The 14,168-nt window shown below is 39.8% G+C and overlaps 1 protein-coding gene across 8 annotated transcripts in view; it reads right to left on the bottom strand.

The window, feature by feature from the left end:
• Positions 1 to 14,168, bottom strand: part of LOC146490545 (NACHT, LRR and PYD domains-containing protein 3-like) — a 218,844-nt gene that overhangs the window by 54,114 nt on the left and 150,562 nt on the right. For 3 of the 8 annotated variants that reach the window (XM_085153081.1, XM_085153082.1, XM_085153080.1), the window contains exon 9: positions 13,449 to 13,641. The exons of 3 other annotated variants lie outside the window; for them this stretch is intronic. In XM_085153081.1, coding sequence (XP_085009207.1) covers positions 13,464 to 13,641 — 178 coding nt within the window. In that variant the 3' untranslated portion in view covers positions 13,449 to 13,463. Of the gene's footprint in view, positions 1 to 8,779; positions 8,954 to 13,448; positions 13,642 to 14,168 lie in introns of those variants that run through there. 2 more of the 8 variants (XM_085153084.1, XM_085153079.1) reach the window with 2 other exon arrangements.

The following is a 14,168-nucleotide window of genomic DNA, read 5'->3' as shown; positions in this document are numbered from 1 at the left end:
CTGAGGTACGTTGGCTCAGCAGGGGAAATGTATTAAAGAGATTTTTTGAGTTGAGAGCAGAAGTGAAGCCTTCATGGAGAAGGATGGAGTTAGTGTTCCTGTGCTAACTGATCCCAAATGGCTCATGGACTTAGCTTTTCTTGTTGATATAACACATGAGCTTAATGTACTGAACAAGACGTTACAAGGCCAGGGGCAACTTGTCAGTGCTGCCTATGACAACGTGAGACCATTCTCCACAAAACTTGCGCTCTGGAAAGCTCAGCTCTCTCAGACAAACCTTTGCCATTTCCCAGCATACAAGGCACTCGTGGATGCAGGCACACCATTCAGTGCTGATAAGTATGTTGATGTCATTTTGAGGCTACAGGAGGAATTTGATCACAGATTTGCTGACTTCAAGACACACAGAGCCACCTTTCAAATTTTTGCGGACCCCTTCTCCTTTGATGTGCAAGATGTCCCTTCTGTGCTTCAAATGGAGCTCATTGAGCTGCAGTGCAACTCTGAACTCAAAGCAAAGTTCAGGGAGGTGAGTGGAAAAGCAGACAAGCTTGGACAATTTTTGAGAGAATTGAGCCCTAGTTTCCCTCGATTTTCCCAAATGTTCAAGCGGACCATGTGCTTTTTTGGTAGCACATACTTGTGCGAAAAGCTCTTCTCCACTTTGAACTTCAATAAGTCCAAGTACAGGTCCAGACTTACGGATGATCATCTTCAAGACATACTGAGGGTCACAACTTAAACAAACAACTTAAACATTTACAAAGAAAGAACAATACAGTATCCACATCTGAACCAAAGAGTAAAACAGTGAAATGTGGATTATTAAATATTAGGTCTCTCTCCTCCAAGTCTCTGTTAGTACATGACTTAATAATTGATCAACAAATTGATTTACTCTGCCTTACAGAAACCTGGTTGCAGCAGGATGATTATGTTAGTTTAAATGAATCAACACCCCCGAGTCATTCTAACTACCAGAAATCTCGAAGCACAGGTCGAGGGGGCGGTGTGGCAGCAATTTTTCACACCAGTCTATTAATTAATGAAAGACCAAGACAGACTTTTAATTCATTTGAAAGCCTGATGCTTAACATTGTCCACCCCAGCTGTGAAACTCAGAAACCAGTCTTACTTGTTATCATCTATCGTCCACCTGGGCCTTACACAGAATTTCTGTCTGATTTCTCAGACTTTATATCTGATTTAGTTCTGAGCTCAGATAAAATAATTATTGTGGGTGATTTTAACATCCATGTTGATGCTAAAAATGACAGCCTCAACATGGCATTTAATCTGTTGTTAGACTCAATTGGTTTCTCTCAAAATGTAAAAGAACCCACCCACCACTTTAATCACACTCTAGATCTTGTTTTAACATATGGCATAGAAACTGAACATTTAACAGTGTTTCCTGAAAACCCTCTCCTGTCTGATCATTTCTTGATAACATTTACATTTACAATAATTGATTACGCAGCAGTGGAGAGTGGACTTTATCGAAGTAGATGTCTTTCTGAAAGCGCTGTAACTAAGTTTAAGAATATAATCCAGCCACTGTTATCATCGTCAATGCCCTGTACCAACACAGAGCAGAGCAGCTATCTGAACGCTACCCCAACAGAGGTCGATTATCTTGTTAATAATTTCACCTCCTCACTACGTACGACTCTGGATACTGTAGCTCCAGTGAAAACTAAGGTCTCTAATCAGAAGTACCTGACCCCGTGGTATAATTCTCAAACACGTACCCTAAAGCAGATGACTCGTAATCTGGAGAGGAAATGGCGTGTCACAAATTTAGAGGATCATCATTTAGCCTGGAGAAATAGTTTGTTGCTTTATAAGAAAGCCCTCCGCAAAGCCAGAACAGCTTACTACTCATCACTGATTGAAGAAAATAAGAACAACCCCAGGTTTCTCTTCAGCACTGTAGCCAGGCTGACAAAAAGTCAGAGCTCTTTTGAGCCAACCATCCCTTTAACGTTAACTAGTGATGACTTCATGAACTTCTTCACAAATAAAATTTTTATCATTAGAGAAAAAATTACCAATAATCATCCCACAGATGTAATATTATCTACAGCTACTCTTAGTACCATTGATGTTAAGTTAGACTCTTTTTCTCCAATCGATCTTTCTGAGTTAACTTCAATAATTACTTCCTCCAAACCATCAACGTGTCTTTTAGACCCCATTCCTACAAAACTGCTCAAAGAAGTCCTGCCATTGACTAATTCTTCGATCTTATATATGATCAACCTATCTCTAATAATCGGCTATGTACCACAGGCCTTCAAGGTGGCTGCAGTTAAACCTTTACTCAAAAAGCCATCTCTAGACCCAGCAGTCTTAGCTAATTATAGGCCAATCTCCAACCTTCCTTTCATATCAAAAATCCTTGAAAGAGTAGTTGTCAAACAGCTAACAGATCATCTGCAGAGGAATGGTTTATTTGAAGAGTTTCAGTCAGGTTTCAGAGCTCATCACAGCACAGAAACAGCTTTAGTGAAGGTTACAAATGATCTTCTTATGGCCTCTGACAGTGGACTCATCTCTGTGCTTGTCCTTCTTGACCTTAGTCCAGCATTCGATACTGTTGACCATAATATCCTATTAGAGCGATTAGAACATGCTGTAGGTATTACAGGTATTGCACTGCAGTGGTTTGTATCATATCTATCTAATAGACTCCAATTTGTGCATGTAAATGGAGAGTCCTCTTCACACACTGAGGTTAATTATGGAGTTCCACAGGGTTCGGTGCTAGGACCAATTCTATTTACATTATACATGCTTCCCCTAGGCAGCATCATTAGAAGACATAGCATACATTTTCACTGCTATGCAGATGACACTCAGCTCTATCTGTCCATGAAGCCAGATAACACACACCAATTACTTAAACTGCAGGAATGTCTTAAAGACATAAAGACTTGGATGGCCACTAACTTTCTGCTTCTTAACTCAGATAAAACTGAGGTCATTGTACTCGTCGCTGAAAAGCTTAGAAATATGGTATCTAACCAGATTCTTACTCTGGATGGCATTACCTTGGCCTCCACAGTAACACTGGGAGGAACCTTGGAGTCATTTTTGACCAGGATATGTCCTTCTACGCACATATTAAACAAATATGTAAGACTGCGTTCTTCCATTTGCGCAACATCTCTAAAATTAGAAATATCCTGTCTCAGAGTGACGCTGAAAAAGTAGTTCATGCATTTATTACTTCCAGGCTGGACTACTGCAATTCATTATTATCAGGATGTCCAAAAAACTCACTGAAAAGCCTTCAGTTAATCCAAAATGCTGCAGCAAGAGTACTGACAGGGACTAGAAAGAGAGAGCATATTTCTCCTGTTTTGGCTTCCCTTCATTGGCTTCCTGTTAAATCCAGAATTGAATTCAAAATCCTGCTCCTCACATACAAGGTCTTAAATAATCAGGCCCCATCTTATCTTAATGACCTTGTAGTACCATATCACCCTATTAGAGCACTTCGCTCTCGCTCTGCAGGCCTACTTGTTGTTCCTAGAGTATTTAAAAGTAGAATGGGAGGCAGAGCCTTCAGTTTTCAGGCCCCTCTTCTGTGGAACCAGCTTCCAGTTTGGATTCGGGAGACAGACACTATCTCTACTTTTAAGATTAGGCTTAAAACTTTCCTTTTTGCTAAAGCATATAGTTAGGGCTGGACCAGGTGACCCTGAATCCTCCCTTAGTTATGCTGCAATAGATGTAGGCTGCCGGGGGATTTCCCATGATGCATTGAGGTTTTCCTTTCCAGTCACCTTTCTCACTCACTATGTATTAACAGACCTCTCTGTATTGAATCATATCTGTTATTAATCTCTGTCTCTCTTCCACAGCATGTCTTTTATCCTGTCTTCCTTCTCTCACCCCAACCGGTCGCAGCAGATGGCCGCCCCTCCATGAGCCTGGTTCTGCCGGAGGTTTCTTCCTGTTAAAAGGGAGTTTTTCCTTCCCACTGTCACCAAAGTGCTTGCTCATAGGGGGTCATATGATTGTTGGGCTTTTCTCTGTATCTATGAAGCGCCTTGAGGCGACATTTGTTGTGATTTGGCGCTATATAAATAAAATTGAATTGAATTGAATTGAATTGAACTGCTTCCTCCCTCAGGCCAAATCTGGCTCGACTATGCGAGAGGAAACGCTGCCAGGTCTCTAGCAGCAAGGAGTAGGCAAGAGAAGGCATGTTCAGAAGAACAGTTCATTTTCTACAGTGTCCCATTCATGTTGAGAAGAAGGTTATAGAACTGTTAATACAGACATTTCAATCTAAATACAGCAAAAATAGAAGACTAAAAAAAAAACACATAAGTTCACTGACTAAAAGTATCTTATTATTATTTTATTTATGTATTACAGATTGATTTATTTTCTTATTAATTGCTAATTTGTTTATTTATTTTTCATATTTTGTGTTAAAAAATAAAAATAAAGAGATTTGAGAAGATTGGAATTTTTTAACCATGCCTTTCTTGTGGAAAACCTAATGCGGCCCAGCCTCACCCAGACTCCACCTGCAGCGGCCCCCAGCTAAATTGAGTTTGAGACCCCTGTCCTACACCATAAATCAGTAAGAGAGGCTACGACCTCTCTCATGGCCCCAAGTGGTGTGTGCATGCCAGAGCACTCTGGAAGGCACACAAAGTCTTTACAGACTACTAAGGATCAAACCTCTATCATCATGCAATCGATTATACAACTCTAAGCATATATGATTAAATATTTCTAAGCATAAATGACAATCATCAATATAAACCTTACAGCTGGTTTTAATAACAGAATTTATTTATTTCTCAAATGAGAAAGAGCTATCGAGAAACATTCCTAAAACTTTAATTCTTAAGTTTTCCAGTGGGCCAAGGTCAACATTATCTGCTAATGCTAAATAGGATGCCGTTATTAACTAATGCTAATTTGATGTGAATTAGCATTATACACTAATGCTAACATTTACTTTTTAACAATGTGAACGGCTAATGCTAACACTCTTTTTCCTAGCATTACAACATCTGAACTGCTAATGCTAAGTAGGCCACCATTAGCACCTACGTCAAATTTAAGCCAAATACACATTAGAACCTAATGCTCATATCGTTTTCCTTTGCTTTATAACAATGTGAGCAGCTACTTCTAAATAGCATTAGCTAATAACAGGAGTCTAATTTAATGCAAGTTAGCCTCATTTGCATTATAACGATGTGAGGAGTTAATGCTAAGTATGCTGCCATTAGCGGCTAATTCTAATTAGGGGTGAATAATTATTACCAGCTAATGCTAATATCGTTTTCTCTTCCCTTTTAACAATGTAAGCAGCTAGTGCTAGGTAGGCTGATGCTAGCAGCTAATGCTAAAGCTAAAGGTAATTTGATGTGAATTAGTATTACATTAGTGAGGAGTTAATGCTAAGTAGACTGCCATTAGCAGGTAATGATAATTTTAGGTGAATAGGAATTGGCAGCTAATGCTAATACCATATTTGCTTGCTTTATAACAATGTGACCAGCTAATGCTAAGTAGGTTGCCGTTATAAGCTAATAACTAATTTGAGGTGAATTAGCATTATCCGCTTATGCTGACAATGTTTTTTCGTACTTTTTAACAATATGAGTAGCTAATGTGAACACTATTTTTCATTCAATTTTAACTTTTCCCCTGCAATGTGAAGAGTTAATGCTAAATAGGACAGCATTAGTGGCCAATTCTAATTTTAGGTGAATAACAATTATCAGCTAATGCTAATACCATATTTTCTAATTTGACGATAATTAGCATTCTCCGCTAATGCTAATTCTTTTCCCTTGCATTATAACAATGGGAGCAGCTAATGCTAAGAAGGCTGCTGTTATTAGATAATGCTAATTTGATGCGAGTTTAGCATTATCGGGTAATACTAACACTTTTCCCTTGCCTTTTAACGATGTTTGCAGCTAGTGCTAGGTAGGCTGATGCTAGCAGCAAATGCTAATTTGATGTGAATTAGCATTATATTAGTGAGTAGTTAATACCAAGTTGACTGCCATTAGTGGCTAATGCTAATTTTAGGTGAATAGGAATTGGCAGCTAATGCTAATACCATATTTTCTTGCTTTATAACAATGTGACCAGCTAATACTTAGTAGGTTGCCGTTATTAGCTAATACTAATTTGAGGTGAATTAGCACTATCCCCTTATACTAACAACGTTTTTTCTTACTTTTTAACAATACGAGTAGCTAATGTGAACACTTTTTTTTATTCAATTTTAACTTTTCCCCTGCGATGTGCAGAGTTAATGCTAAATAGGATGGCATTAGTGGCTAATTCTAATTTTAGATGAAAAAGCATTAAAAGCTAATCCTAATACCATATTTTCTTGCTTTAAATCAATATCAGTAGCTAATGCTAGGTACGTAGCCATCATTAGCTAATGCTAATTTAGGTGAAATACCATTATCCACTAATGCTAATTCAGTGCAATGTTTTTGCCAACTCTTTTCTCTTGCATTATGACAATATAAGCAGATAATGCTAAGAAGGCTGCCATTATTAGGTAATGCTAATTATTATGTGTGTTAGCATTATCTGCTGCTTCTAGCAATGTTTTATCTTACCTTTTAACAATATCAGCAGCTAATGCTAACCAGTATTGGTCAAGTTACTTGAAAAAAGTAATCAGTAACTAATTACCGATTACTTCCCCAAAAAAGTAATCCCGTTACTTTACTGATTACTTATTTTCAAAAGTAATTAATTACTTAATTACTTAGTTACTTTTTAAAAACATGATTTACAACGCTAATAGGTGATAAAGCAATGGATCTTTCAGCCCAATTCTACTTTTTCTACATAATCCATCATACAAAATGTAATCAAATTGAAAAGTCCCTTTTTAAAACTTGTTTTATTAGTTTTTAATCTTTTAACTTTATGCATCAAGGAAAAATGTAATTATATGCAACATTCTCTGGCTGGAAGAAATTTGTTTAACATTTAAACTTATTTTCTGTACATTCCAGCATATACAATATTTTTTTGTGTGTGTTTACAATCACTCTTTTAAATAGATGCAAGTAAAACACAGCAGAAAATAAATAACATCAAAGACTAACGGTCCTGTTGCTCTATTTTCACCTGTAAAGCAGGAGTAGGGTAGGCGGAGGTTTACCCTGGTGCAGGTGTGCCGCGGTCAGTTGATTTCTTGGAAGCGCTCAACTGACTGCGCACTCGGTGCTTGCTTGGAACTTTAGGGTGGGGGGGGGGGGGGGGGGGGGGCGTGTTTTCGCTGTAAAAATAAGTTTTCTTCCAACGCACAATGGACGCTAATGTTTTTGTCACTTTTTATGGAATCAAACTCAAAATAAGGTCAGTACTTCCACGCTTTAAACGCTGCACGTTCATACTCTCTCCCGCACTCGATATATGATCCACTGTTGATCTGCACACAGCTGTTGTCACAAACGTCGCACTTGCTTACGTCACTGTCATGAGACATTCTTGCAAAAAAATCACGGTTTTAGTAATGCAGTAACGCAGCGTTCCTACGGGCAAGTAACGGTAATCTAATTACCGTTTTTGCAAAAATAATCCCTTACTTTACTCGTTACCTGGAAAAAGTAATCAGATTACAGTAACGTGTTAACGCGTTACTGCCCATCTCTGATGTTAACATTACTTTCATTTCAGTTAAGCCTATTTAGCATTAATTAACTTCATTTAGCATTAAGAAGTTTATGCTAAATAGGCTACCATTAGTGGCTAATGCTAATTTTAGGTGAATAAGCATTAGCAACTAATGCTAATACCATATTCACTTGTGTTATAATGATGTGACATTAATGCTAAATAGGCTGCCATAAGTGACTCTTTTCCCTTGCATTATAACGATGTGAAGGGTTTATGCTATGTAGGGTCCCATTAGCAGCTAAAGCTAATTTGAGGTGAATAAGCATTAGTGGCTAACGCTAATACTCTTTTCTCTTGTGTTATAATGATGTGAAACGTTAATATTGTTCTCAAACAACAGAATGAGAATGAAATATTGATTCTAACAGGGCCCATAAAAAGCATTAGCTTAGCAGCATTAGCTTATCAGAGTTTCCATCATGGTCACACAAATCCTTAGCAGAGCAATGTTGCCTACTTAGCAATAGCTGCTCAAGTTGTAGATAGGAAAGGGAAAACAGTATTAGCATTAGCTGCTAAATGTGCACTTGAGAACAAATCTATTGTGAATTCAGCCGTAAATGTAGAGTTTCCAGTAAACTTCCATTTCCAAATGTTAGCTGCTCCTGTCTGGCTCTTTGTCACACACACAGACTGAAATGATTCACAGCCTTGTTTCATCCTTCTGTCAGTGTCACTGACTGTCACTGTGACTGTGAACATAAGCATGGGAAACATAGACATGGCTGACACTTTATTAGGTACACAGTGCCCACTAGCTCAGGTACACCTGTGACCTAATAAAGTCTAAAGTTACAAAATGTTGTATCTGTCCAAATATTTATGGACCTAACTGTAGGTCTACTTTTAATGAAACTCTCAACATGACTTATCACTTATCATTAATGTTCCTGCAAACAGACTCCTTGGAGACCCCTAGATAAATATCCATGTACTATCCAGCTAGACTAGTGTGTCTGTCCCTGAAAATATTCCTGCATGTGTGATTGTTCATGTCTCATCTGCAGGAAACAAACAGGAAGTGAGTGAAAGACACAGGAAATGTTTCCAGCTCTTCCTCCTCTATCAGACATTTTCTCCATACCTGAGAGTGTCCAGTCTCCAGCCTGGATCCTTCAGTCCAGCCGACAGCAGCTTCATTCCTGAGTCACCTGGATGATTGTAGCTTAGGTCCAGCTCTCTCAGATTGGAGGGGTTGGAACTCAGAGCTGAGGCCAGAGAAGTACAGCCTTCCTCTGTGATCAGACTTCCTGACAGACTGCAGACACGCAAAACAACAATCCGTCTGTTATCCATCTCTATGGCAGCATAACTAAGGGATGGTTCAGGGTCACCCGATCCAGCTCTAACTATAAGCTTTATCAAAAATGAAAGTTTGAAGCTGATCTTCATAGTAGAGACGGTGTCTGTCTTCTGAACTCAAACTGGGAGCTGCTTCCACACCCAGTCCAACATAGTCAGGCTTTCTTTGCTGCTTTGACAAAACCTCAAATCCCAGTCAGAGATGATGAGCATCATCACAGTGATGATCATTTCTCTGTTAACCCAGGCTTTCTGCTTCAGGATCTGTGGACGCTCACAGAACAAGAAGAACTTTAAACATCATTTCACTAAATGGATGGACTGAGCTCAGCCTACAAATGAACTGGATAAATAAAGATTTGACCTCAGTGTGCTCAGTGTTACTGTCTATTCCTAACATATTCCTAACATGATAGCTGCACTTTAGAGCTCTAAAACTGGAACTGACACATATTTAAACACTACATGTTACTCAGTACATTCAGTTCGGACACTCGCCACAGTCCAACAAATGAAACATGGAGATCACATCAGTTTGTCACCAAAGTCTAATTATTCCAGAGGGCAGTGTTGATATAAGTTATTTGTAATCAAAGTTGAGTTTTTTATCGTTGGAGTAGTTCATGTCTGAAGTATCACTTAAATGCATTACACGCTGTTGATGGCAGCAAACAAACCACCCAAACAAACAGAGGTGGGAGGCTTGGGCAGACTATGTTGGATCAGCTTGTGGGAGGAGTCTAGATAAACCAAAGAAAGACAAGCTATCAAACGCCACAGTGAAGTGAGTAGCTACAAACTGCAGCTTTATGTTGTTGAAGAAGTCGGTCTGAGGAACGTTCTTAGGATCAACAAATGACGGCATGTATGAGCGTCCCTCAAGACGCACCATCACAAGAAGAACACATGACCTGTAGAAAAAGGAGAGACTACGAAAGCCACGGTGTTACAACATGAACCTGCTGTTGGTCTCTCTGGAGACTACTAGACGTAGCTGGGTAACCATGGTTACCTGGGAGTTACAGAAACGTGCAGAACATGTGATTCATGTTGCACAGCAGTGGGACATTTGACATAAAGTCAGCACACTCAGTACAGATAGTGCATCAAATATGATGCTGCTGCCAGACGTCTGCCATTGAACACGTCCCTGCATCGCGCACAACACCAAGGTTGCCATGGCAATCACACCTAACAGGGACAAAGTGCACAGCTGGAAGCCTGCAGGTATATTTAACATGATGTATTTCTCAGTGTCCTGTCTGTGTGTGAGAGACAAACAGCCTCTGTATGTGTGTGTAAATACAGCATGAATATGTAGAGGACATGTTTGTGGATATAAGTAAATGAATACTCTGCGTCATTTGAATCTTTGATTCTTGTTTCTGTGACTGAACTTCTGGGAGGAGAAACGTTGGTTTCATGCTCTGTGATTCTGTGTTTTGTCATCTCTCTCAGGTGATGGAGAGCTCAGATGATGACCCCGCCTCCGTGGTCAAATTCAAGTCTACATTCAGAACAGACCTGGAGACACGCAAGCAAAATGCCAACATTGTATATGTGAAAACTGCTGCTGCACTGGAGCCAGATTCAAGGAGCTCAAGTGTTTACCCAGATCTTACTGAACTTACTGAAGGAACAGAGGGTTGTTGGAGGGAAACCTGTGGAAGCAACAACATCCGAGCCACCAGAGAAAAAGTTGGCCCTGTTGGTGCTTCATCAGAGTGTGATTGTGAACAGGAGGAAGCTGAGAACAGTGTGGTGGATACAGAGCAGAGCCCACCATCAGTACAGAGGCCTGTCCATTAGAGTGCTGCTCCAAACATGCAGCACATGTACTTGGCCACAGCTGCAACATCTGTACCTGTGAAAGCTTGTTCTCTATTGCTGCTCATATTGTACAGAAGAAGAGAGTTTCTTTATCATCAGAAAATGTCAATGAGCTTGTGTGTCTTAGCAGCTGGCTCGGTGCAGAGGAGGAAGAAAATGTCAAGTCAGAGGAAGATAAATGCAGTTCATGTTGTCAACTCAACCTGGACTATTGAAAGAGTTTTTCTTTGTCTTGTTTCTGACTGAGATTCTCCAAAGGAAATCCAGCGCAAACACACACTTCACACACACTTGAATGTTGCTGTAACAATGCCATTAATGTGATTCAAAGTGTTCATGGGCGATCGTGGCTCAAGAGTTGGGAGTTCGCCTTGTAATCGGGAGGTTGCCGGTTCGAGCCCCGGCTTGGACAGTCTCGGTCGTTGTGTCCTTGGGCAAGACACTTCACCCGTTGCCTACTGGTGGTGGGTAGAGGGCCCGGTGCCGCCGGCAGCCTCGCCTCTGTCAGTGCGCCCCAGGGTGGCTGTGGCTACAATGTAGCTTGCCATCACCAGTGTGTGAATGGGTGACTGGATATGTAAAGCGCTTTGGGGCGCTATATAAATACAGGCCATTTACCATTTACCATGGTTTCCCAGCACAACAAATGATTGCACAAGTGTGACTGATCCACTTTGTAATGTGTGTGTAGCCCACACTGTGTGTCACTGTGTCACAGGTGAGTCTGTGTATCCAGGTTCTATGAGGAGAACAGGATATAGTGACTGAGTCCAGCAGCTTAAAGTCTGACTCCATCCTCCATTTAAATAACTCACACCAACAACTGAATAGCTTTGCCTTTGTGTAGCTGATGCTTCATTTTAATGTCCTTCTATTCTGGTTAATCTGGTTTCAGTTTCTATAACCACACAGGTTTCATCAGGGACTCTATGACCTCAGTAATCTTTGCTGGGCCTTAATGCTCTGAACAAAGCTGCACATCACAAGACTAAATAGAAATGAATCAGTCTTTCATTTCTCACTTCTATTTGACTTCAGCTCTCAATGTACCACCATAACCCATGGAAAGAATTACTGTCCATCCAGGCTGCTGAACATGAAGCTGATGAAGGTGGAGTATTGTGAGGGCTGATGGAGATGATGATGAGGAATCCAGGAGCAGTGGGTTGATGGCAGCATCAGCATGAAGGATCAGTGTGAGAACACATCATCATCCACAAAGAAAACCAGTCTGAGTGTCTGACGCTCTTGTTAGAAAGACGCAGTCCCAGCAGTTAGCTTGTCTGCTAGTTAGCTGAGAGCTAACTCACTTGTACATTGAATACCAAACCGTGGAAACCAGGGGTGTCAAACATATGGCCGGTGGGCCAAATCCAGTCCTTGAGATGTCAAATATTGATGAATTTTCCGGCTTGCTGTTAATCAATGTGAGCACGGCTGAGGTTTTATTCTGATGAGCAAACCATGTGGCCAAACACTTTAAGAGACAGACTGGGATCATACCATTATGTGAAAGAAGACGGAAATGTCCCATTGACAGCAAGGGTAGTGGTAGAGACCAGGTACACAGAGAAATGGGAGCTGTATTGAAATGCAAGCGTGTCAGGAAAGAGTGAAAAGGCAAAATGAGCAGCATCTGGCTGCATTTCAGTGATATTGAAGACCACAAAGCTGAGTGCAAAATGTATATAGGAGATATACAGGAGACGCTGAGAGTAGAACTGATAAAATTAGGAGCTGGCTAAAGTGAGACCCTTTTTTATTTCCACCCATTTTCCATTGTGGAGGACAAAAGGTTTCAAACTCGTCCAGGTCTTAAACCTCACGTGTGTTCTTCCTAATAGCAGTAAATGGATAAAAATAAGGCTTTTATGAAAATACTAAATACAAATTGCTGCCTTTAAAAAGACTAAATGTACAGTTCAGTATTGAATACTACATAAAATAAACTATATATAAAGTGTGTCTGAATGGCAGAGATGCAGAAATATGTGCATGTAGCACAGAGCCACGACTCAGTGTCTGAATGAGTCTCACAGACCTGAATGTGCTGTTGAAGAACCAAACTTTTAACTATATTTTCTTAAGTTTTACAACTTTTCTTACTGTTAAAAACCTCGTTATGGCCATTCATGCTATACAAAGTAATTAGACGTGTAGTATCTACAGAAATGTCAGAATCTCAACTAAAAGTTCACAAAACCATCTCAACAACCGCCAAACAGCTAAAACAGCAGGTGAACAGATTACACAAAAAAGATGTAAACACAAATCCCCCTGATCATCTTTTTTTTTATACATGAAGTGTAATTTTGGACGTTCATTTACTGCTGGTTCAGTGAATTTTGGTTGGACAGTGATGAAACCTGCAGTCTCAGAATCTGTGAGAAGTCTGCTTTCAGCACGCAACAGCATTGTTGTGTTGTGTGGATTCACCTCTGCAAACTCATCACAGTTTTACCATCATGTTTCTACTTAGACAATAACAAAGGAAGCAGTTCCCAGGAACTACTTCCTGTCTTGTTAACATAAGAGTATGTTGCCCTTCAAAACGCCTTCACTTCTCCTCTTATTAGAGGACTGCCTTATTATTAATCTGCTAATTCTGTCAGTTGATGGAAGAAAAATGCTTGATCTCACCTGAGATTTTCCAGTGTACAGTGTGGACGCTTCAGTCCTTCAGACAGAAGCTTCACTCCTGAATCCTTCAGGCTAATGTTACTCAGGTCCAGCTGTCTCAGATTAGAGGTCTGAGAGCTGAGACCTGAGGACAGAGCTTCACAGCTTCTCTCTGACAGGTCACAGTGACTCAGTCTGAAAAATAACAGATAAACAATTACAAAAATAAAACACTTATGTTGAAGTGTAATGAGATACTATTATATTTAGCAATATTTAATCTTGTTTTTGTCAGGAAACTGAGCACTTATGTAGAGCAACATGTGGAGAGAATCAGAGAAGAAGTGAAGAGAAAACAGCAGTAAAACAACACTGAATTGTTCAGTGTGCCTTTGATATCAACAAAATGTGTCAAATTTCTTTATTTTTTATTTGTTTTAGTAGAATTGATGATTATCACTTAGATAACAACCACAGGCCAGGTCTAAATTGCACTTTGGTAACAGTAACACCCAGAAATATTTCAGAAATGTGGACAATTTTTGCTCCATTGTATTCAGTATTGAACAAACTGAGTACCGATGACCACTTAATATTTTTGATATTTTATTCAAGTTCCCACCTGATTTGTGTTAACTAGAATAAACATTTAAAAACTAAAGCTATGATCACATATTTACTTACAGAGCTTTGTTGGAGGCTTTGACCACTGGCAGCAGCCT

This window comes from Neolamprologus multifasciatus, unplaced genomic scaffold, assembly GCF_963576455.1.
Source record: "Neolamprologus multifasciatus unplaced genomic scaffold, fNeoMul1.2 chr03_unloc_1, whole genome shotgun sequence".
Classification (NCBI taxonomy): Eukaryota; Metazoa; Chordata; class Actinopteri; order Cichliformes; family Cichlidae; genus Neolamprologus; species Neolamprologus multifasciatus.
The sequence above is the reverse complement of the archived record's forward strand: the minus strand, read 5'-3'. Positions and strand labels throughout refer to the sequence as shown.